The sequence below is a fragment of the Gopherus evgoodei genome, chromosome 14 (assembly GCF_007399415.2).
Source record: "Gopherus evgoodei ecotype Sinaloan lineage chromosome 14, rGopEvg1_v1.p, whole genome shotgun sequence".
Classification (NCBI taxonomy): Eukaryota; Metazoa; Chordata; order Testudines; family Testudinidae; genus Gopherus; species Gopherus evgoodei.
Genome location: NC_044335.1, coordinates 17,350,043 through 17,374,171, shown reverse-complemented (window position 1 = coordinate 17,374,171; position 24,129 = coordinate 17,350,043). Strand labels below are relative to the sequence as shown.

Here is a 24,129-nt window from a genome sequence, read left to right as displayed (position 1 = left end):
TTACTCACTATGCAGACAGCAGGTTAAAGATCAGAATGTATCATGTAGATACATTTTATTGAATAGAAAAACAGAAAAGAGGAGAGCAATGCACTTGCTAGATAATAGAAAACATAACCAAGGTGAAGACGTGTTCCTCAAAGTATGGAAAAAATAAAATGTACATTTCCCAAACACTTTTGAAAAACCAGCTTCTACAGCTTAAATATTATGTTGAGCTTTGTCACTGAAGAATGGTATATAATTAAACAGTTATACTTTGCAGTTAACATCAGTCTAGTTAATTCAACACTTGTAAAATCTTGAATAGTACCTAGCAGGCTGTAGGCCAGGTTTTTAAATCTTTAAAGGGCACAACTGAGAGCAAAGTGAGAATGCCAGTTGCATTCCTACATTTTGACATTCATTTACCTGGGATTTCTTCTACGACAGCTAGACACAGCTGTATGCAGATTCTCTGATTTGCATGAGCAAGCTATTAACTGCATGTGCAAATTAGGGCCATGATTGCACACATATTTTGCGCCTGCAATTTTGGCCTAAACGCCTTGAAAATTTCCTAAACTGCTAAAGAGAATTTGAGTCAAATGGTACATGGATGTCCCCAAAAGAGATGTACTAACCAAAAACAGGAGTGCTGTCCAGCATCTCTTGGCTAATGCCTTGCATCTGTTTCATTGTTTGTCCTCTGTTTCTAATTACTTTTTCTAATTCACTTTGAACTGCTGCCATGGCTGCAGGATGTTTTAGAAGAAACAGGAGAAGCCAAAAAACTGCAGGACCTGCATTACCCTAAAAATAAAAACACCCAGAAGGAATCAGAGTTATCCCAATTGTGAGCAGATGAATTGGAACAAACAGAATTTCCATTACATCACAAAAGGAAAACCTAAGTCAAGTCAATGTCAATTCAATTTTCATTACAAGCAAAATCTTTTTAGTCAATAAGTGAAAGGAATGTGTTGGTAACATTTGAAACTTAACATAAAACAATTCTTGAAGAACTGATTTTAAAGGATAAGTATCCTTCAAGCTCTTTTACACGATTAAATGAGAGTATCCCAGAACAAAATGGCTGCCTCAGAAATGTGAAAGATCTCACAATTGTGCCATTAAAAATGTGGACAGCAGAATTTGCTGGGTCATGTATCCTACAGTCAGCGAGGCAGACTAGTGAGTGTATGGCAGTAGCAGACAGTGAAGGCATAAAATATAACCCACTGTAGGAAACCTGTACTCATTTCAATAAGATTATCTGAAAGCAACAGGAGAAGTTTACAAAGACAATAATAGGCAAGGATTTACCTATCAGTGTTTCAGCTACTGTATAGAAAAATATTTATATGTCCAGGAAATAAATACACTCACGCTTCTTTGCATCCTGAGGGATTATGTCCAACCTCTTGTATTGTGGTGAGTGGAATGTAATATACACAGTGATTTCAGAGAGCCCACACAAAGCTTATGCAGCAATTAAGTCCCACATAACCCTATTTTAGTGGGTTTGGTTCCATTTCATCTGCAGTCAGCATCTCTCGCTAAGTTATATTGTGTATAAATCTATCCCAGGACCTGAAGAAGAGCTCTGCGAAAGCTTTAAAACTTGTCTCTCTCACCAACAGAAGTTTGTCCAATAAAAATATATTACCTCACCCACTTTGTCTCTCTAATTTTGATTTATAAGTGTTGAATACTTGGGCTTGGTGATACTGTCTTTTGGCCTCCTACATGTTGATTGTAAGATCCTCAGGACAGGGGCCAACTTTTTGTTTGGTGTTTATACAACACCTAGTACACTGGAGTTCTGGTCCTTGACTGGGGTCCCTAAGTGTTACCACAATACAAATAATCATCATCATCAAAGACACTTTGAAGTGAGAGCTCAGCTAGAGTGCCACTGTTCCAGAGTGCAAGAGGAAATATGCCCCCATGTCAAACCAGCAAAGAGAAGTACTTGATGGACCAGCGCTGTATATATTCATTCTTGTTTTTAAAACAACTGTGATGATTAAGTGAAAAGCACAGTAGCATGGCTGTCAATATAGAGTGCAGATACAGTACATTAAATCTAAGTAATTTAAAGAGAAGAGTATACAATTTAATAATTCATTCTGTTTTGGTAAGTGCAATGATATTTTATCCTGCCTAATTTTCAAGTAAGGCAGTTTACTTTTTAATTAAAAAAGAGGCATTTATAAATGCATATGACCATTTACTTATTCGTATTGCAAGGGAACAGACGTAGTCATGCATTAGAAAGAATAAAGGATCTTTCCTCTTCCTGGAGATTATATTCCAGAAAACTAAGTGAGCTGAGTAAATTCTCCTTGTGATTAAAGAGAGTTTCGGCCCACTGCACAGTGCAGTGTCATTGGAGGAAGAGTTGTTGGCTGAGATCAAACCAAAAAAAGAACAAAGCACTGAAAAGTCAAGTCAATGCTGAATTTATTTCAGTAACTGTTTTAAAGCAAATGCCTTCCCAGCAATTATGTACATTACTGAGGCAGATAACAGGAGCTCAAAATACTTCAAAGAGATTGGAGAAGTAACACTTCTCTTCCTAGTTCGCAGTGTTATTGTAGCCGTATTGGTCCCAGGATATTAGAGACACAAGGTGGGTTAGGTAATATTTTTACTGGACTAACTTCTGTCGGTGAGAGACAAAGTACTGAGTTTATACAGAACTCTTCTTCAGGTCAGTGTAAACTCGAAAGTTTGTCTCTCTCTCCAATAGAAAGTTTGCTCTATAACTCTCCCTTGTGTCATTAATAAGGCTACGAGTACATCATGGAGGCACAGAAGTCATAGCTGTGGCAGCAGAGGACTCCCTTCCAGCTCCAAGACTCCCCCTCAGCTCCTGGCCCTGCAGGGTGGTGGTGGATTCCCCAAAACTTCCCAGCCCCCTGCAGATGGCAGGGGATCCCCAAAGCTACCCAGCCCCTGCTGCTGCTGATGGGGGATACCCTCAGCTCCCCAGCCACCATGGGAGGTGTGGGGATACCCTGCCAGATCCCCAGCTGCCTCCAAGCCTGCGGGGGGGGGAGGGGAGAAATACCCCCCCCAACTCCCCAGCCAGGGGGAAGGGGTGAGGGGCTGCAGCTCCCTGCCACTGCATGCAATGGGGGAGGATGCTGGACCCTCCTCATTCCCCATTTTGTCAGGGATGCTTTTAGTAAAAGTCAGGGACAGGTCATGGCTTCCGTGAATTTATGGTCATTGCCTGTGACCCGTCCATGACTAACAAAATCATAGCCTTATTTCTTCATGACTAAGACCCCCTGCATATGGGTATCTTTTCTCTATCCTGGTTAGGATTCTATAGAAGTTATGCAGTGGTTTTCCACTAGCAGCAGAGTGATCTGAAGTGTTCCCTGTTTGAGCATCTCCAATAAAATCTCTGGATTTGGGATGTGAAAATGCTCCCTCACACTGTTAGGTCACACACAGGAGAAAGTGTTTTTTTAAAAAAGGTCTGAAACTACAGCTGCTTAGAAAGGTCCTTGCTCAGAAAGTCAGATGTGATCAAATGTAAACTGGAAATGCCTGAGGATAGACTGTCATCCGCGATCCGCACCAGATAGTATGCATTACTTCTCCTGGGAAAGCCGCACCTTGGCCGAGGACACTAACATGTATTAAAATAAGGCATACACCACCCTCTAGTGGTGATTTATGTTATGTACGTGTCCAGCAGGTGTTTGAGGAAACGTGCACATAGAGGGGCAAATTGTGAACTCCTACTTGTGTGTGTAATGAGTTAACACACACAGTCTTTGCACGCTAGCACTTACACACAGATAGAGGCAGCTTCTTAGCTGGTATAAATGATCACAACTCCACAGATATCAATGGCATTATGACAATTTACAGCACTTGAGGATTTGCCCCATAGAATTTACATGCGCAGAACCTATTTAGGCTTAATTTGCATGACTTGTCTCAGTGCACACAAGTGATACTATCCAAATGCCTCAGGAATAAATCTGTAAAAATCACGGGGTTAAAGTTTCATGGCAACTATCATTCACTGTATTGGAGCTGGGTATTGCAGCTCATATGGCCCTCGGTAAAAGGGCCTCAGAACAATGAATGATCACACACACACACACTGAATGAAAGATGGCATGTCAGCTTTACTCACTGTCCTGAAACACTCTGCTGAAGGACCATACAATCTGTGGGTGAAATTTGCCATGCTGGGTACATTAAGGACAGGGCCAAATCCTTGCACTGCAGGAGTGGGACTTGCATCTTTGTGTTTATGCCCTACTAAATTTTGTAATGAACAGACTCGACCTGGTGCATATGTTCACCACTGCCCTCAACTGGAGGGAATCAGAGGGGCTCCACTATGTGTCACAGATCCTTCACTGCTAACAATCCTACAATTCTCCTTTCTCTCAAGTGGTGGAGACCTGTGATTTTGGAGAAGGAAGCTCAATACTCTATCCCCACTGTTGTCTTGCAGTTTAGAACAACCACGAGGAAGTTTCCAGCTTGGCCCTGGCTTTGCCGCAATATTACTTTACATCAATGTGGGCGTTTTATTTTCTTTGACGTTTTCCCCATGTGGTTAGAATTTCTTCAGTGTTTTCCAGGAGCATCACAACCTCTCTAATGGAATCAGTATCATTATTGTTAGTCCTAAGGCAATTTCTAGCTTTCTCTCCATCTTGTTATCTCCCCGAAAGAGCTGAGATGGTTTTACCTGTGTGGCCCAAAGCTGCATCAGCATGGCTCTGGGTTGCATATCCTCGTCCACTCCCAGTTCCTCTAGGTGCTGCTTGTAGCTCTCTAGCCAAAGGCTTTTGTTGGCTTTGGAATTCAGTCTTTTTACAGACAATAGCTTCCAAAGATGTCCCTTGATCCTGGCAGCTTCCTTTTTTTCCGCTGCACATAAACAAAGGCAGAGATTTCGTTATTAATACAAACATTAAGAGACACTACAGCTGACCAGTTCTAGTGACTCCTGGTCTAAAGTGTAAGTGACACAGATAGAAGGAACTTAAAACATTCACAATGGTGCCATCTACTGCCCATACTTGCTCTTCTAGAATAGCTCCTATGTAAAAGCAGGGCCTTGCTCAGAAATAATTTCCAACTTAATGGCTTAATTTTCAGGTGGTTTCCAGAACAATGGTCCTTTCCTGTGTGCTCTCAGCAATCCCCAACAGTGAGACTCTAATCACAGGTGCTGGACCTTGGAAGGGGAGGTCAAAAGCAAATCCATAAGAAGTCTGGGAATTTTTCCCCCCCCCCATGGGCATGCCATTAATAGATACCTACATTCAGACAAGTACAATGAACCAGGAAGTTCTCAACAAAAGCCACTCAGTAAATTGTGAGTTATCTAAACAGCTCCTGCAGGACAACCAGCAGCAGTAGCCACAGCCACACCATAGGGACCAGCCAAGCTCAAGGCAACACTTTACACCTCAAGCAGCAGAGCAGCCACGCTGCTGCAGATAACCTCTGAAGACAGGGAATGAGGAACAGTTAGACCTCTCCATGGTGAGGTGTTCAACAGCTCCCTGCCAGAAATGCTCCTCCCATGCCTTGTCTATACTGGGAACTGAGTTTTGTTAGAAAATGTGTTGATTAGCATGCTGTTGAACCCTATTTAGCCCCGCGTGTAGACAGTCATTATTTAAAAACACAGTAGCTACTTAGAAGCTTGGGATTGAGCACACACAGCTAACATTGCTAGACAAACCCTTATTCTCCAGACTACTCCATGTGGATGTGCTGATATTCCAGTGAGGCTGGCGTTCTCTTTCTCAGCAGAAAGCCGAGGTAACTAGGTTCCACGTGAGCTGGGGAAGTTTAACCTAAGCCCTATTGCAAGGGCAGAGCTGCAGTGCAGCCCCATCTGGCCGCTACTCCTGCCACACCATGGAGCATTATGTGGATCTGGAGGCCCTTTTGCTGTCCTGCGCCATCACCACCTTCCACACCATACTATGCAGGGACAATGCAGACTTCTCCAAGTGTCACACAAAGGAAACACAATGGCCTGGTCCAGTTCTTGTAATGCAGGGAAGGCCTCAGAATACCTCAGGTGCCTTCGAATCCCTTGGGAAAGAGGGGCAGGTTCCTGGGGTGCTGAGGGTTCTAACCATTCAGGACTTTATTGGTTAAAGCCAGCATTTTAAATTGCACCTGGAAATGACTTGGAAGCCTGTGCAGATCAGGGAGTACAGGCATAGTACAAATGGCCAGCAGCACTTGGAACTGGCCAAAGTGTCTGAGGTGCATGCAAATGGCATATTATATGATTTGATTTACATGTACAATTGCATGAACTGTATCTACAAATTGAGTGTATAATTGCATGCCTAACATGCTTGAATATGTGGCCCTATGTCTATGTGTATGGTAGAGGGACCAGATGTCCTGATTTTATAGGAACAGTCCAGATTTTTGGGTCTTTTTCTTATATAGGCTCCTACTACCCCTCCTTATCTGTCCTGATTTTTCAGATTTGCTGTCTGGTCACCCTAGTGGATGGTTCTTTCTGGCCCACAGGCACTCACCTGCAGTTAGCATGGAGCGGGCCGCTCTCATCAACAGCTGGTCCAATTTATAAAATGCATTGTAGACCTCAGCAGAATGGGCCCGGTCTTTATCTTGGCAAGAAGGATCGTTGTAGTTTTCTTCTTCATTTCCATACAGCGTCAGGTATCCAGCTCTGTTAGGAACAAAGAGGGCAAATAAATTTGTATTTAAAATACAATGGGTGAAAACCTGGCTACACTGAAGTCAAGGGCAAAACTCCTGTTCAGCCGAACAGGGGCCAGGATTTCACCCAATATTTTTAGTATTTTAATCTTAATATAACATAATTAAAAGGCTCTGTGCAATGTATAGTGAAACTTTTTTAGATGACATATTAAGCAACAGTTACTTCTTAAGACACAGGATGATGGCATAAATAGAGTTTTGATATTTTAATTTGCAGCTGTTTCCCTTTGCTTTCCATGGAAAGATTTGCCCTTAGAAAGTCCAACATTATATAGGATTTGATGTATGGATTATGCCTGTTTGCATATTTTTGCTAGAGTCTAATCCAGCTCACACTGAAGTCCCCTGGTTTTTATATATTACATCCACACAAAAGGTTGTAAAGTCACACACTCAAAAGTTAGGAAACATCAGAATTAGGGTTGCCTCTGCAACCTTAATTTGCACACGCACACACACACACCTTTGTGCATATGCCTTATTATACTGTGTTTAATTACACGATCACATTTATTTTTTCCACAGACTCTTTGCCTCATTCAGTGCACAGGAGGGGTGGCCCTCACTTAATGAGCAGCTATTCAACATTTTGTTTTTTCCTCATTGTTCAGTGTGTAGCCCCAGGCCTTATTTGCTGCATACTATTCAACCCCTGTCCTAGAGGTAGAATTATTAATCTCCTCCTGGGCTTTGCTATGATAGTATCGGAGTCCTTCACAAACGTTAATTAACTTATCTTCACCATTGCCCAGTGAGGAGAATGGGGAAGACACTCTTATCCCCCATTTTATAGACTGGGAGCTGAGGCACAGAGATTATGGTCAAAAGTTTCTACTAATTGTGGGTTCCCAGTCTGTGATGATTTTTCAGAGTACTTAGCATCACATAGCACTTTATGCGTTTAAAGCACAGATCAACTGTGTGTGCTCAGCTCTTCTGCAAGTAAAACCCCAGGTATCAAGATGGAGCCTCAGAAAGAGAAAACATATCACTAGTGACCACCTATGAACATCTGGGTTGAAGTGACTTGCCTAGGATTGCACAGGAACTATTTGGCAGAGGCAGGGAAAGAATCCAGTTCTCCAGGGCAGCATTCCACCATCTTAACCGTGAGACTGTCCTTTCTCTTCCTGAAATACCATCTCATTAATTATACACCTTCCAAATTCTGCAACAAGTGAGGCAGGGGTCCTAGATAACAGCCTGCTCAATACACAACCCTAATTCATCTTCACACCTGGTCCAACTTATTTACTGAATGAGGCAGGGATCTCATGGAAAAAATAGCATGCGATCGTGTAACTAAAGGCAGTATAATAATTCATACACACAAGGTGGTCAAATTAGCATTGCACAGGAAACCTTCATTCTGTAGTTCCTATCTTTTGAAGGCTTGACTTTGCAACCTTAAAATTCTCTTCATGTAGTTATTTTGTGTGTAATCTCCTAGGTTTTTTAAAAAGCAAACAGAAATTCTATCAGGTGGCATTGTGTGTGTGTGCGCCCGTGTGTATTCTATTGGATATAATTATTTTTAAACAAATAAATATTTCCTCCACAGTCTACAATCCGAACATTACCAGGCTGTAAACTTGTAAGTGCCACTGAAATGTTTAATGCAGCACCAACACCTTAGCTATGCTTTCTGGCAGTGTAGGATGTCCAGTACAACAAATGTCCATACTGCAGGTCAGTTCCATAGACCATTGGATGGATTTTGTATATCCTATAGCACACAGGGGGTTAATTTAATGTTAGGTCTGCAAAATCAACCCTAATTAAACTTCTTTTAAAAAAAAAAAAGTCATGAGCCAAATATTCCTTTTCTATAATGTCTCTTTTCTTGGCGTTTCAGTAAAAAGAAAAACTTTGCAGTTTCATTTCTCCATTTGGAGCCCTCTCAGTTTTAATGTTAATGACACTAACTCCTGGAAGCAGACCCTGGTTTTGCATTTCTGTAGAACTTTCCACGCAAGCCCTGCCATTTGTTTTCTATATGTCAATGAACATCACTTCTGTCGGGCAGGTAAGGGTCCTTACCCCCAATCGACACATGGGCAAAGTGAAACACAAGTAAGACCAAGATTTCCAAACATGGCTACCCAAAGGCAAGTAGAGCTGTGAGTGCTCAGCACCTCTGAAAATCAAGCCACATATTTAGGCTCCTAATTCTGGGCCAGCAGTGACCTGTCCTAGGTCATGCTGCAAGTCAGAGGCAGAGCTGGAAAAACAAACTCAAGTTTTCTTGACTTCTAGGCCAGAGTTTTAACTACTTGTCACTCTGCTTCTTCCCCATCCCTTCATGAACAAAAAGCATCTCTCCATTTGCCCCTAAAACACGCTGTTCGAAATAGAGCAAAACAAGGCAGCAGTGACTACAGTTTTAAAATATTAGATATTCTCAAAAAAATTCAGTGTTCATAGTGATAAAACAATACCTGCACTTTCATAGCATGTTTCAGGCCTGATTCTGTTCTTGCTGTACACCAATTTCACACCAGTGTATCCTCACTGGCTCCAGTGCCATTGCTTCTTATTGACGCCAGTGTGAGAGCCACAGCAGGCCCTGCATCTTTAAAGCCTGGTGCAAACATCCATTCTTTTTTAAATGAGTCACAATTGTTAAAAAATGGAGCAGAGCTGACTGCAATATCATTCCCCTTCCAGTCCAAAGGGCTGAAGCTTTATAGTGCAGCACTTACCTGAGCATTATACCATAGGAAAGATTAAACAAGCCTTCGTCTGTCCACTGCCGGCTCAAATTGCTTGGGTCAGAAAGCAGAAGGGTCTGAAGGTTGAAGAACATCGCCTTGGTGAGGGATGGAAGGTTCTTATTTTGCAGAGCCCTGCAGAAGCAGAAGTTACTTTGTGAAACACCTTCATGTATAAGTCTTACTGTTCTATAATCAGTGTTCAGCTGGGGACAAGCCTCACCTATTTATATCACACAGATCCCTGGGTATCTGAACCTAGTCACTTGCACAGCCCAAGCCCCTGTGTTCTGTGCAAAGGGGAAAGTAATGGGTAGAGTTCACCATGCTGCACTAAGGCACTGTGAAGTGGCCTGATCTGGAGTTTGTTGTTGCCCATTATGGAGAGTGAAACCAGCTGCACAGTTCTAAGATACATTGGACACGCCCCAACATTTGGGGGTGAGGCTAAAGGTTGGACTGGAGTTTTGCTTTGGACCCATGTTCTGGGATAGAAGCCACTGAGAGGGAATAAGTGGTGAATGTGGAGATGCCATCTACGCAGATTTATTTTAAGTGCCTTAAGTGTTTTGTACTCCTGTGTGGAAAAGTGGCTGTTATAGACTTAACAAAAGAAAGGCCAGTTTGCTATGACATGTAGCAAGGATTTGCCTCTACTGGTAGCCACTGGTCAGATGAGAGGTTTGATTGCAACAGTACAATGTTTTTCCATGGAGGTTACTAGCTTTCTTATGCTGTACTTCCACTGGAACTTGCTAGTACATGGAGCATGGTTCTTAAAATGAGCAGCCATTCTGTGACTTCACTAACCACATTGGAGCCACTGCTCTTTTCCTGCTACTCAAATGATTTCCAAGGGACTGATTATGGGCATTCTCCTTAGCTTACTGTCAGCCTGGGGTTTCCCATGTAGGACTCTCGGGGGGCTTGCACAGCACTGCAGCAGCAATCCTTCCAGGGGAAGAAGCTGTGCTCATTTACACTGGTTGATTCAGAACTCTACGCTGCTCAGACCAATTTACCTGAGGCACACTGACAAATGAACCTGCCAACCTTCCAATCTCGGAGTGACCACCAGAGCACTAACATAGTGTAACAATGTTAACATTCCCACAAGAGCACAATAAAGAAAGTGTATACCATAAAAGATCAGTGCCCTCAGCCAATGCGCAAATGCAATATTGCGGAATAAATCATCTGAAACCAGCCTGGTTTTATCCAAACCTCATTTCCTTATAAATTGCATCAGCACAATAAAGGTCAAGCCACTCCCTCCTAGCAATTGAAAGTCCAGCAATTTTTAAACCTATAGATTGGAAGGCGATGTCTGACTAAGGGTCAGACATCTAAACGATTCACATCAACATCTCCCAGGCCTTAAAACTTCCACTGGCAAACAAATAATCTGAAGGGGGGAGTGCACCTAAAAGCGATTTCCAGCCATTCATGTCTCAGTGTGATGTATCTATTGGTGAAGCAGAGATGTTCCCAGAAGTTCAGACCACAGACTATCCCATTTTTATGACACTACAGTATAAACATGATGGTTCATTGCTTTCAGTCACGCTGCCGATGCTCCATCAGATGTACACTCTCCCGTGGGCTTTGTTTACCACTGTAAACTATGTGGTTGGCATATTTATCTCTAGTCAGGTTGCTTCCCCTGCTTTTATTTAAAGGGTTTAAACATGTCTCGCTGCTATCACCCAGCAAGAAGTCACTACATCTCTCTGATATCTTAAAATATTAGATGTAAGTATTGATCCCAGAGAGAGTAAAATGATGACAGCCCCAGGGCTCTGCTGCTTATTGTTGTCTCCTGCCGAATAACTGCAATTGCTTCAGCACAATTTTTACTGGTTTCAGGGTTGGGACAGCATTTTCTGGTGTACAAGTGTTTTGATGTCCAGACAGATAGTGTGAGACAGGCATTGCTAATTTGTAAGGTCTAAATCCTGCCCTAACTGGCAGGAGAGACCAGAAACGTTTCATGATGTTGGCTCTATCATGTGAATCTTGATATCCAAGGCAGGACACTATGGGGAGGGTTGGGGGCACTGCACTGTGGAGCCCGCTTTGCTGCTACTCTGCACAGCATTAAAGTGCAGCCCATCTGCTGCTGGCTAGAGCTTCCAGCTGACTGACGCATTCCCAGGGGTCCCCATCAGCGCACGCATATCTGCTGGCCATTGCACCAAGAGCTCTCCTTAGTGCTATGAAGAGAGACCCTGTGCTGTTGCTTGTGCAAGAGACATGCTGGAACTCCCTATGTCCTCTCCTTCCACACACACACACGTTGTGCATCGCTGTGCCCTGTGCCAGCCGGAGTCAGCGCCAAGGGTCAACATGACATTTGCTGCCTGGCTGAAAAGCAAGACTGATATACAAGCAAGGTTTGTTCCCAGATATGACCTGGATGACGCTTAGCCAAGTTATCTATATTCCCTCCCATGGTGTTAATTCTTCCTTATAAACTAATCCCTCTAGCCAGGCCCCTTATAACCTTTGTTGCTCTTCTTAAGTGTAGTACATACCACATTAATAGGCATTGTGTGTGGTATTAATATAATATATGTTTTATATACACACACACACACACACACACACACATATATATATGGCTGGTGGGAAATTATGGTAACTGAATGGACTATGCTCTACCCACAATTATGTTCACCCATGTCAAGCATCCCGCAGCACTTTGCAAGGCTGATATTAGCTTTGGCATTAGAAAACAAAACTTTTCACAACAAAGATACATGAATACTTTGTACCAAGTACAGCTAGGGAGTACTTGCATGGCTCATCAACACTTGGAATGTAGTATTCAAAATGAGATATGGGAAAGTATAGCCAGGTATATTAGAATTCGAAAAGGTTCAGAAAAGGGCAACAAAAATGATTCAGGGTATAGAACCAGCTGCCGTATGAGGAAAGATTAATAAGACTGGTACTTTTCAGCTTGGAAAAGAGATGACTAAGGGGGGATATGATGGAGGTCTATAAAATCATGACTGGTGTGGTGAAAGTAAATAAGTTAGTTTTATTTACTCCTTCTCATAACTCAAGAACTAGGGGTCACCAAATGAAATTAATAGGCAGTATGTTTAAAACAAACAAAAGGAAGTATTTTTTCATATAAACACACAGTCAACCTGTGGAATTCCTTGCCAGAGGATGTTGTGAAGGCTAAGACTATAACAGGGTTAAAAAAAGAACTAGATAAGTTCATGGAGGATAGGTCCATCAATGGCTATTAGCCAGGAAGGGCAGGGATGGTGTCCCTAGCCTCTGTTTGCCAGAAGCTGGGAATGGGTGATGGGGGATGGATCACTTAATTATTTCCTGTTCCGTTCATTCCCTTTGAAGCAGCTGGCACTGGCTACTATCGAAAGACAGGATACTTGGCTAGATGGACCATTGGTCTGACCCAGTATGGCCATTCTTATGTTCAGGTACCCAGGACAAAAGCTGGCACAAACTAGTAGGTTAAACTTAAACTTTAAATTGACATATAGGAGGCTTTCAGCTTGGAAACAACCATAATATAAACACAATCAAGTTTGAAGATGTATCTGTGAAGCACACCTTTTGTGTAAGATGAACACACTGAAAGAATTTGCTTCCCAGAAGGAGGGGAATTTATATCTCCTTTTTGCATTGTACCTCTGTGCCTTTAGACAGCTAATTTGGCTACGTTTGGTAATTTGGTCTCTTGAACATTGTTAAGAATGGACCACAAGTGTAGTCAAACAATTGGCTCTACCTTTTAGAGAATCCTGAGGTGCCCTGCCCTGAACACAGTACACCAGGCATGGCCTCTCTAGAGCTGTACATAGAGGGATTATCACCCCCCTGCTCTATATGTGCAACCCCAAACCATGTTAGCTCTTTTTTGCTGCCACACCATGTTACATTTTAAACCCACCAGGGCTATTATTGGCTATTTCTTTTTAAAGTTAACAAAGATAGGTTATGATCTATCCATCTTCCTAGTGCACCCATCTCTGGAATTTAGAAGCCAGGCATCTAGGATAGTTAGCCCATTGTCATTTTATCCTTACTGAGTGACTCACTAGGAAAATCTAGATAACCTCAGGTCTTATCCTCTTCCATTTTGCTTTGTACTTATGCTGTAGTTAATATCCCTGTCCTAGATACCAGGAACTGCCTGGCTCTCACTGGAAAATAATATCCCAAAACAAACTGGAGACTTTGACACAAATTTTCTTTTGTATTATACTCACGATCTCAGCATGACCTTTTCTTCATTGGGGTCATAGTCAGGCAGTTTGACATCAAACATTCGATCCATTAAAAGGCGTGCATATTTGCTGAAATCTAGTTTACAACTTGACTCCCAAAGCACCGAATCATACGAGTGAGGGTCCAACAAGATGGTGATAAACTTCCCAGCAACCTGGATCTAAAGAAGGAAAACAATCCACAATACAAAATTAATGGGTCTATTAGCTTAATGAACACAAAAATACATTAAAAATGTGAAATATTACCAAACAGTGGGACAAATGCTAAGCCAAATCTGCAGTAATAATTCCTGTAACTCAGGCACAGTTCTTTTCCTTCGTTATTCCCAGCTGAGCACATATCTTCAGCTGGTGCAAAGTAGTCCAGCGCCTTTGACCTCAGTGGAGGCACACTGATTTATACGAGCTGAGGTGCAATAGTCTGCAAATCATTTCAAAATGTTATTTTGACTGCATATTTGCTGGTCTGAAAAATTCCCATGCTCCCACGGAAAACACACAAACTCACTGATCAAGATGGTAATATACCTGGTCACTGTTACACATCTGGGCTCAGGATTCTTAGGACCTAAAATGTTATGACTCCGAATATCACCTGTAATTATACAAGTTAAGGGACCCAACTTGCACTCCTCACTCAGGCAAAACTCCCACTGACTTTAACGGTGCTAGGGTCATTTCCCCTCACCCCCCAACACTGTACAACATTATGAGGGCATCTGCCTTCTTCTGAAGCAAGTAGTTTTGACCCCTACAGGAGGCAGAATGGACTGAAGACACCAATCTGTGGTCTAATCTAGGTATGGGAAAAAATATATTGCTATGAAAAACGAAGCTGCTCTGTGGCATGTATGAAAGGTCATGTTAAAGCCTTCTAAAATAAAGCCACTCATGCACTGTTTAGTTTAAAAGCAGCTCCAGGCTGGCTTACTGTAGGTGGGGGAAGGAAGAGGCAGAGTGGCCAGGAGAGAAGACGAAAGGTTTGTTGATATCTATGCTTGTCTGTGGCATACAATCAAAGTTGTTTCTACAAAGCTTTCTCAGCTACTTTTGGTTGAACAGCTGAACTGTGCACCCTGCAGGGGTTAAACCCAAGCACCACAGGCAATTCACAGCTGGCACCTACTGTGAAAATATCGCCATGTTTTTGCTTCATTTTAGACAGGAAGCTGGCAGCATCTTTTCCAAATTCCACAGCATGTCCCAGCCAAGGAACAAAACCTCTGTCCAGTGGAGGTTCACTTGGTAGCCTGGAAAAGAGATCGGTAAAAGCTCTTAAAGCTTGTGGAAGGATTGCCCTACAGTTGCTTAATAACCATTGGCACTTAAACTCCTGCATTCCAGCACATTATGGGTGTGTCAGTATGAAATGACATTACCATCTGCACCTTGCTTTGTTTCATAGATCAACCATGCTTTATAACATCACATGAACAAAATTATATAGCCAAACTGCATTCGAGTTACCCCAGTCTGAATCTTTTAAAGTCTCCAGGGTTCCACAGGCGTAACCCAAAAAAAGGATTTGTAATTACTATCCCGAGTCAAAAAGGAACAAAGACTAATTAGCAATTCAAAGGAAGTGTTTGTGGGTTGTTGTTTTTTCATTCGGTGAAAGTGTCTCAAATTTATGCTGGCTAAACAGTATAATAGTGTACATAAGCATTAGTGACAAAAAGATATTAATTTGGGGGTTTATTCTCTAATACAGCTAATATAAAAGAAGAAATTAAATGGACATACCTAAGAGCATTAAAATAATCCTATGGGTCTTGCAAATTGCAAAACACTGACATTTTAGGATTAAAAGCTGTCATGCTATTGCATCTGTAGCTCACCATATTAAGGCTAGGAATGTCAATACCATATATATGAAAAAGGGTATGTCTACACAGCAAAGAAAAACCCACGGCGGGCTCACAGGGCTTGGGCTGCAGGGCTATTTTATTGCAGTGTAGACTTCTGGGCCTGGGTTCTAAGACCCCAGCCTGAATCAGCTGGCACGGGTGAACCACAGGTTTTTCTTTGGGTATGTCTACAGCAAAGGGTAAATCTGTTAAGGACAAGACAGAGCTATACCAAGGCAAATGTTACATCCTTTCCCCTTACTTCTGCAGTTTTTGTTTTTGGATTGTAAGTGCTTTAGACCAGGAATCTGCCATACTCTGTTCTGAGACAAGATCGGTGAGGTAATAGTTTGTACAGGACCAACTTCTGTTGGTGGAAGGTGGAAGCATTCAAGCTACATAGAGCTCCTCTTCCAGTCTACAGCACGGCTACAACAACATTGCAAACATGCTCTGTTCTGTAAAGACTCAAGAACATTTTTGGGTGCTGTAAAAAATAATCAATCATAATTCTACAGCAACATGTAGAGGGTACATTCTCAATCCTATGCAATACCAAGCCCCAATGGAATGCAGTAAACTGAGCACCGTCAACTTTGAAAGATCCCTACAATAGTGGAAAAACAATCCACAGTTCCAAAATGAGGACTGCAGTACCGTTAAAATATCTGGGCATTCAGATTGCTCCATTGTCACAAACTCACTTGAGGTGTCATTGCTCTGAGTAAATGAAAACTGGCAGTTTAGAGACTAACAAATTTGTGGCACCTTAGAGACTAACAAATTTATTTCAGCATAAGCTTTCGTGGGCTACAGCCCACTTCATCGGATGCAGAGAATGGAACATATAGTAAGGAGATATATATACACATACAGAACATGAAAAGGTGGGAGTAGCCATACCAACTCTAAGAAGCTAATTAATTGAGTTATAATCCGCAGGAGAAAAAACACTTTTGCAGTGAAAATCAAGATGGCCCATTTCAGACAGTTGTCAGGTGTGAGCTTTTGGGAAGAAAATAGGAATTGTGTCCTTTTCATTCCCCTGCCAGCTCAAAGGGAACAGTGATGGCATGACTCGTCCACGCATTCCCTGAGCAAGGCAAATCCAGTACTGTACCCTCACTTGTTGTTGGGTCACCACTCAAGGAGCTGGGATTTGAACACTGTTAGAGCCTTCATTTTGAAGGGTCGGGATCACATTCCGATTTCATTATCACTGGTGTAAAAAAGTAAAGTCAATGGAATTACTCCAGATTCACACCACCAGTATAATCAAGAGTACAGTCTGGCCCAACGACAGTGAAATAAGTACCAGGGATCATTTTCAAAATGCCCTGTATTTGTTACAAGGCAAGAGGGTGTAAAGAAGGGCCTGTGTGGAGCCAAACAAACTTGAGACTGGGGTCTATAGCAATTCAAACCACACTCTGGGATCTTGCAGAGTGAGAGGATTTTACACAAAACCCATTAAACAGGGAATCTGTGCTGATTTCGACTGTGTCCATCCTAATCAGCGGATTCAAATTGCCAATCTGTGGTCCCTGGCTCAATAACTGGCAGTAGGTGAATATCACAGAGCTCAAGATTTTGCAAACTTGAGTTAAATTCATAGCTCTGTCCACGGAGTTTGAGTTTGCAAATGTTTTTTTCTCCCTGTCATTTAAACCCTTGGGTCTTACTCCTCCCCCGACAATAATTCAGACGCGCTTTTAAGCCGTGTTTTTCCTACCTATTAAGGACAACATAACATTCCCTGAAAGGGAGGCTGGCCCAAGCACATGCCATATACATGCTATACAGACTGCCTTTAAGTCATCAGTCGCTATTTTCCTTTCTCCCCTTCTCCTATGTTCACAGTTTCTCTGTATTCACATTTCCCTTCATCCATATTTTTTCACAGGATTCATTCCCCCTCCTTTCTGCTCCTCTTTTCACAGTGACCCCTAAGCAGAACCCACTGGTTCTGGGCCAGAGATTTACATAAGTAGGGACTGCAGCGTCAGGGCCTGAACTTATGGAGCGAGGAGGTCGCAGCATTTGGTATACAGTATAAAAGAAAGAATCCCTCAGACACACACACACACACGTACGTTGTATCCTGCAACTCATCAATGACTGGGGTTCTGGTCTAGCCTATGATGGTTCAATGGGGTTTGGAGAAGAGACCTGAGAACACAGTTCCCTCTTGTTAACCATTCCACTGCTGGGCCAGCTAAAGGGCAGGGCTAGAGCAGCTCTCACTGACCAGCAGACAGATGGAGCAAGGAAGGGGCTCCCCCCAGACATCCGTCCGCGTGCGGCCACCCCACTCCCGGGCTGACGGTGGGGCCGGGACCACCTGCCGCTGTGGATGCTCAGCGATGGGCAGGATCAGAGCCGGCAAGGCAGGAACTCCGTTCACTTAGGTCCACACTGCGCCCCTCACCGTAGTCTCGGAGCCTGAGGATCCCAATCACTGGAGCCGGGCGCTGGCTAAGGCACCCTCCCCCCGCGCTCGCAGGCTGCCCCGGCGAGGCTCCCCGGCTGCCCTGTCTCTGGGCACAGGTGCAGGCTGGTCACTCACCGCGTGCGCCGGGAGCGCAGCGCCAGCAGCAGCAGCAGGGTCCCCAGCAAGGCGGCGGCCAGAGCCCAGCACATGGCGCGGCTGATCGCCGGGACCCCGCCGGAGGAGCCGAGTGGAGCTGCTGCCTCGGTCCCCGCCAGCCTGGTCTGGCCGGGCGGCCGGCTGAGCCCCTCGCTCTGGGCTGCCTTGGTCTCCTCCCCTTCCGTCCCTCCCGGCCGGGCCGCAGCAGCCCCGCTGGACCCGTGGGAGGCTGCCCCACTGGCGGCTACGCGCTGGCTCCAGCCCTGAGTGCGGGGGCAGAGCCCCCAGTCCCCGCCGCTGGGGGAAGCGCTCCAGCCCGGCTGGCAGGGGCTGGCCCCTGGTTCTCCCCTGTCCCATGGGGTTTCAGGGAGCTGAAACCAGACATCCAGACCCTGGTCCCCGGATCCTCATCCCTCACTGGGAGCCCTAGAGAAACGGAGGGACAAACTCAGCACCTTCTAGCCCTTCCCACCGACTCACCCCAGTTTCAGTCGGCACCCCAACCCCAGCAGCCAAACTAGAGTGTGCCAAACCAGAACGATCCCACCCCAAATAGCGCCCCCCACACGGCTCCCTGTGTGTAGAGGGAAAGCCCAGCAAATCCCTCTTGGAAAGAGCCCCTCAGACCCCGATCTCCACCCTATCTCCTTCCCCATACTCTTCCATAGAGCCAAGACACTAACTAGCCCCTTGTTCGGAGAGCATCCTGCAGCCCAACAGCACTAGATAAATAACAGGCAACAACTGTCTGTGTTTATTCAGAAGCCTTTCCATGATACTCATCACTGTAGCCTCAAGCGGTTTTTCCTTGCCCCTCCGAAGGGAAATTCTAAGCAAGCAAACAGGGCAGCAGAGAAGTGTGCCCATTGCTTAATCAGTTACCTTTGTGGGCACTTCATCCAACTGTTTTTGAAAAACTTTTTAATTAAATACTAGTCTTGCCGATTTTATTAATCATTTGAAATATTGTATTACTTTTTTATAGCACCCACAAGTGTATGATGCACTTCACAAAAGACACTTAAAAGACTGATGGAGCATCACATATAATGAATGGCTATGATCAAGGCCCTGTGAATGCCACAGCACGATGGAGCTTGCTTAAGAGACTCTGGTTACTCTGGCACTCCGGTATGGCACAGTGGCTATTCTGGAGCAGATTCAGGATTATGTGGTCACTCAGTTCGGGATATGCATATGTCTTGATGGTTCAAAACAATTCATATTATGTACAATACCATGAATATACTCATTTTTATAAGCGATTCTGCAAACGTGTCCATTATTATTTGTGTTTGGGGGCACCTCGGAGCCCCATTCATAGATCAGAGCCCCATTACGCAAATATACCGCTACCTCAGTATAACACCACCCAATATAACATGAATTTGGATACAACGCAGTAAAGCAGTGCTCCGGGAGGGCGGGGCTGTGCACCCCAGTGGATCAAAGCAAGTTCAATATAACACGGTTTCACCTATAACGCAGTAAGATTTTTTGGCTCCCAACGACAGCGTTATATCGAGGTAAAGGTGTACATAACAAAGAGACAGGCCCTGCCCCAAAGAGCTCGTCTCCGTAATCTGGAGGCAGTGCCTTTTTAAACATCTCTGTAAGGTGCCATTATATAAATAATTATTACTACTAATACATACACAAGATTGTGCCCTTAGGACCCAACACACCCAATGACCATTTATCTCATACCAAGGTACTGACCCTGCAGTACTTACTGAAGCAAAATTCTCATGGCAATCAGGAAGAGCGTAAGGACAGCAGGCTGGGTCCCCAAATGCCTGGTAGCTTTAATCAAGGACGAACTGGAAGTTACTGCAGCAGATGCTCAGTTGCTTGCTGAACTGCTAATGACCTCATGAACACTGTTTGAGTTGGAGAACAGACCACTGACAACAAGACAGAAACTTTTTTAAAGTCTTGTGACAAAGCTCCTCCTCTGCCTTGGTGGGTTGTGCACTTATTGGCGGATTTGCTTGCTTCACAGATTCATGGCAGCCCTCAGTTTGGGCCACTTTTGCTAGTGGCCCAAACCTGCCATTCGCTCAGCTAAGCTCCTCGCTAGCCAGTATGAGGAGAGGGAGAACAATCCCCGCAGCCTCTGTGTCCCACCTAGTGGGTCAGGGGACAGGCAAGAGACTTCCCCTCTGGTGGGACCCACAGTCCAGGTCAACTCCTTTTGTATCACATAGGGACTTGGGAGAAACTCTGGGCCAGCTCACTACTCCAGGTTCCAACCCAGGGCCCTGTGGATTGCAAATGTCTATAGTGCCTCCTGTAACAGCTGCATGACAGCTACAACTCCCTGGGCTACTTCCCCATGGCCTCCTCCAAACACCTTCTTTATCCTCACAACCTTTCTCCTGATGCCTGGTAATGCTTGTACTCCTCAGTCCTCTAGTAGCATGCATTCCCACTCTCAGCTCTTTGCATGCTTCTTGCTCCCAGCTCCTCACATACCCCTCACTAACTGAAGTTAGGTCCTTTTTAAACAAGGTGCCCTGATGAGCCTGTCTGTCTTAATTGATTCTAGTAGCTTCTTGATTGTTCTGGAACAGCCCATTATTTTACTGGGGGTGGGGGGAGGAAAAGGACCTGCTTAATCTGGGGCTAATGTATCTACTTTCTATCACTTTTATGTAGTCATCCGGCCTGACCCTGTCACAGTCTATAGAAATAGGTGGTTTGTCATTGTCTGAAATATTCTTTGCTGAGCTGTTAAAATAGAAAGATGTTTCCCAACCAGCTACCTGCCTGGCGGAGACAAGTTCTTTTTAGGGTAATTTATACCCTGATGAGTTATTTTATAATCTGAGAGAACTGGAGTCCGATTCTGACCCCATCTGGCTTTATATCAGTGTGACCGCTGACATCAGTTGTCTTGCTTTGCATTTACACACATGGAAAAAAGGAAGAATCTGGTCCATGTTCTTTTGCTTTGGAATTAATACTTCTGTGTGTGTCTGGTGTGAAAGGTTCTTTCTTCTGTAAGAAATAGGTCCCAAGACTTGGGAAACAATTAAAAATTATATATATATGGTGATGGGGCAAGGCCAGATGGCTACAGTAAAGTCCTGAGGAACAGGTATGTTAGCCCCAGGCTAAACAAATCCCTAGGACTGTGGTAACCAAATGGCAGTTGCTCTAGGTTAATCAAGGCACCTGGGGCCAATTAAGATCTTTCTAGAAGGCAGTGGAGATAGCTACTTTGATTAGAACACCTGCAGCCAATCAAGGCAGGCTAATCAGGGCACCTGGGTTTAAAAAGGAGCTCACTCCAGTCAGGCAGGGAGGAGCCAGAGGAGAAGGAGTGGGTGAGGAGCTGGGAGTAAGAGGCACAAGGAGCTGAGGCTAAGAGGGTGTGCTACTGGAGGACTGAGGAATTATCAGACAATCAAGCATTATCAGACACCTGGAGGAAGGTCCTGTGGTGAGGATAAAGAAGGTGTTTGGAGGAGGCCATGGGGAAGTAGCACAGGGAGTTGTAGCTGTCATGCAGCTGTTACAGGAGGCACTATAGACATTTGCAATCCACAGGGCCCTGGGCTGGAACCCAGAGTAGAGAGTGGGCCTGGGTTTCCCCTCAAACCTCCCAACTCCTGATCTAACACAGAAGGAGTTGACTGTGGGTTCCACCAGAGGGGAAGATCATTGAGGTGAGCAAATCCACCAATAAGCGCAGGACCCCCCCAAGGTAGAGGAGAAACTTTGTCACTAGATATAGATAAATTATTATTTAAATGACTGACTATGAGCCTATTGCCTGGGGTGGAGAGAAAAATCTATTTTTCCCCATCATTCCACTCCTACCTAGCTGCAGATAATCAACTTTGTTCCTAACCAGAACTAGATAAAGGTGTATGTTATAGAGGTATACTAAAAAGGCAGAGGAAGAACAACAATTCCTACAGTAACCATAGCAGAAGCAGTTATGTCTCATGGGAAGGCATACAACTATTTTAAAACACATTTTTTTCAACAGGGAGGAAAAACTAATTAAAGAACTGGGTTTGTTTATATATATATATATATATATATATTGTGTTTTCTTCATCTGTTGTGAAAGGTAGCCTGTATTTTTATCTGCAGAACGATGACATAATCAAAAATGTTCTAGTTCAAAATGGTCAATGTAGAACAAATTTATGTTGACAACAGTGCTAGAGGCTTGTTTCTAACAAATAAATGAAAGGAGTACATTACAGTTAATTTGGGTAGTTACTAAATGGTTTTTGGAAAGCATTTGAGACAGTAAAAGAGCTCCAAGTGAACTGAACTTCAGTGTGGATTGGATACACACCAGAATCTTCCCAAATTGTGAAAGAGAGACTTCTAGAATAAAACCTTCTAAATATCAGACTATGGTGCTTTTTAGGTGGGAGAGAATGGCAGCAACATTACCTATTGCTTTTAAAAGGTGTTGTTCAATTAATTAACTGGGAAGCAAAATACAAAAAGAACCAGTGATTTGCAGAATCTGCCCAAGCTGAGGGAATATTAAAATGTACTCCAGAAAGAGCATATTCAACTAAATTATTTCCCAACACATTTCCAGCATGGCTGTGCATTATGTCCTATGGTGTCAAGTATCAGAAGGTAGCTGTGTTAGTCTGTAGCCACAAAAACAACAAGGAGTCTGGTGGCACCTTAAAGACTAACAGATTTATTTGGGCATAAGCTCAAATAAATCTGTTAGTCTTTAAGGTGTCACTGGGCTCCTTGTTGTTTTTATGTCCTATGATGATGACTGAGTTTAACCTTAAGGCTAAATAGAAAACCATCCCCCCAAACCTGGGTTTTACATGCAAATAGGTGAGTGTTCATTGGAGATACTTATCTCATAGAGCTAGAAGGGACCCTAAAGGGTCATTGGTCCTGCTAGTGAAGGCAGGGGGCTGGACTCAAGTACTGATTTTGCCCCAGATCCCTAAGTGGCCCCCTCAGGGATTGAACTCACAACCCTGGGTTTAGCAGGCCAATGCTCAAACCACTGAGCTATCCCTCCCCCCAGGGACTATCTTTTTGTTCTAGGCTTGTACAGCACCTAGGATAATAGGGATCTTGTCCATGATTGGGCTCCTAGGCACTACTATACAGAATTCCCACCCATGCAAACAAGGAGTCGAGTTTATGTATAGGGAGACACTTGTATATGGAGGCCACTTCCTCAGATGCATGTAGTGGAAATTTCCAGGGGCAGGTATATATATGCTAGCAAGCAAGCTAGAGATAACGAGGTCAGTTCAATCAGGGAGGAAACAGATCAACAGAGCCAGACGTGTACCCAGAAGCCTCCTACTGCAAGACAAACCCAAGAAAGAAACCAACAGGACTCCACTGGCCATCACATACAGCCCCCAGCTAAAACCCCTCCAATGAATCATCAAGGATCTACAATCCATCCTGGACAATGATCCCACACTTTCACAGGCCTTGGGTGGCAGGCCAGTCCTTGCCCACAGACAACCTGCCAACCTGAAACATATTCTCACCAGTAACTGCACACCACACCATAATAACTCTAGCTCAGGAACCAATCCATGCAACAAACCTTGATGCCAACTCTGCCCACATATCTACACCAGCGACACCATCACAGGACCTAACCAGATCAGCCACACCGTCACTGGTTCATTCACCTGCACATCCACCAATGTAATATACGCCATCATATGCCAGCAATGCCCCTCTGCTATGTACATCGGCCAAACTGGACAGTCTCTACGGAAAAGGATAAATGGACACAAATCAGACATTAGGAATGGCAATATACAAAAACCTGAAGGAGAGCACTTCAACCTCTCTGGCCACACTATAGCAGACCTTAAGGTGGCCATCCTGCAGCAAAAAAACTTCAGGACCAGACTTCAAAGAGAAACTGCTGAGCTTCAGTTCATCTGCAAATTTGACACCATCAGCTCAGGATTGAACAAAGACTGTGAATGGCTTGCCAACTACAG

At 43.9% G+C, this 24,129-nt stretch overlaps 1 protein-coding gene across 1 annotated transcript in view; it reads right to left on the bottom strand.

The window, feature by feature from the left end:
- The window catches only part of PTGIS (prostaglandin I2 synthase), a 30,642-nt gene extending 12,103 nt beyond the window's left edge, over positions 1–18,539 (bottom strand). Inside the window, 8 exon segments of the mRNA XM_030533518.1 lie at positions 624–792; positions 4,709–4,890; positions 6,534–6,688; positions 9,444–9,587; positions 13,700–13,878; positions 14,847–14,970; positions 18,134–18,515; positions 18,518–18,539. Of these exon segments, the coding sequence (XP_030389378.1) occupies positions 624–792; positions 4,709–4,890; positions 6,534–6,688; positions 9,444–9,587; positions 13,700–13,878; positions 14,847–14,970; positions 18,134–18,515; positions 18,518–18,539 (1,357 nt within the window).
- Between the last annotated feature and the right edge of the window lie 5,590 nt (positions 18,540–24,129).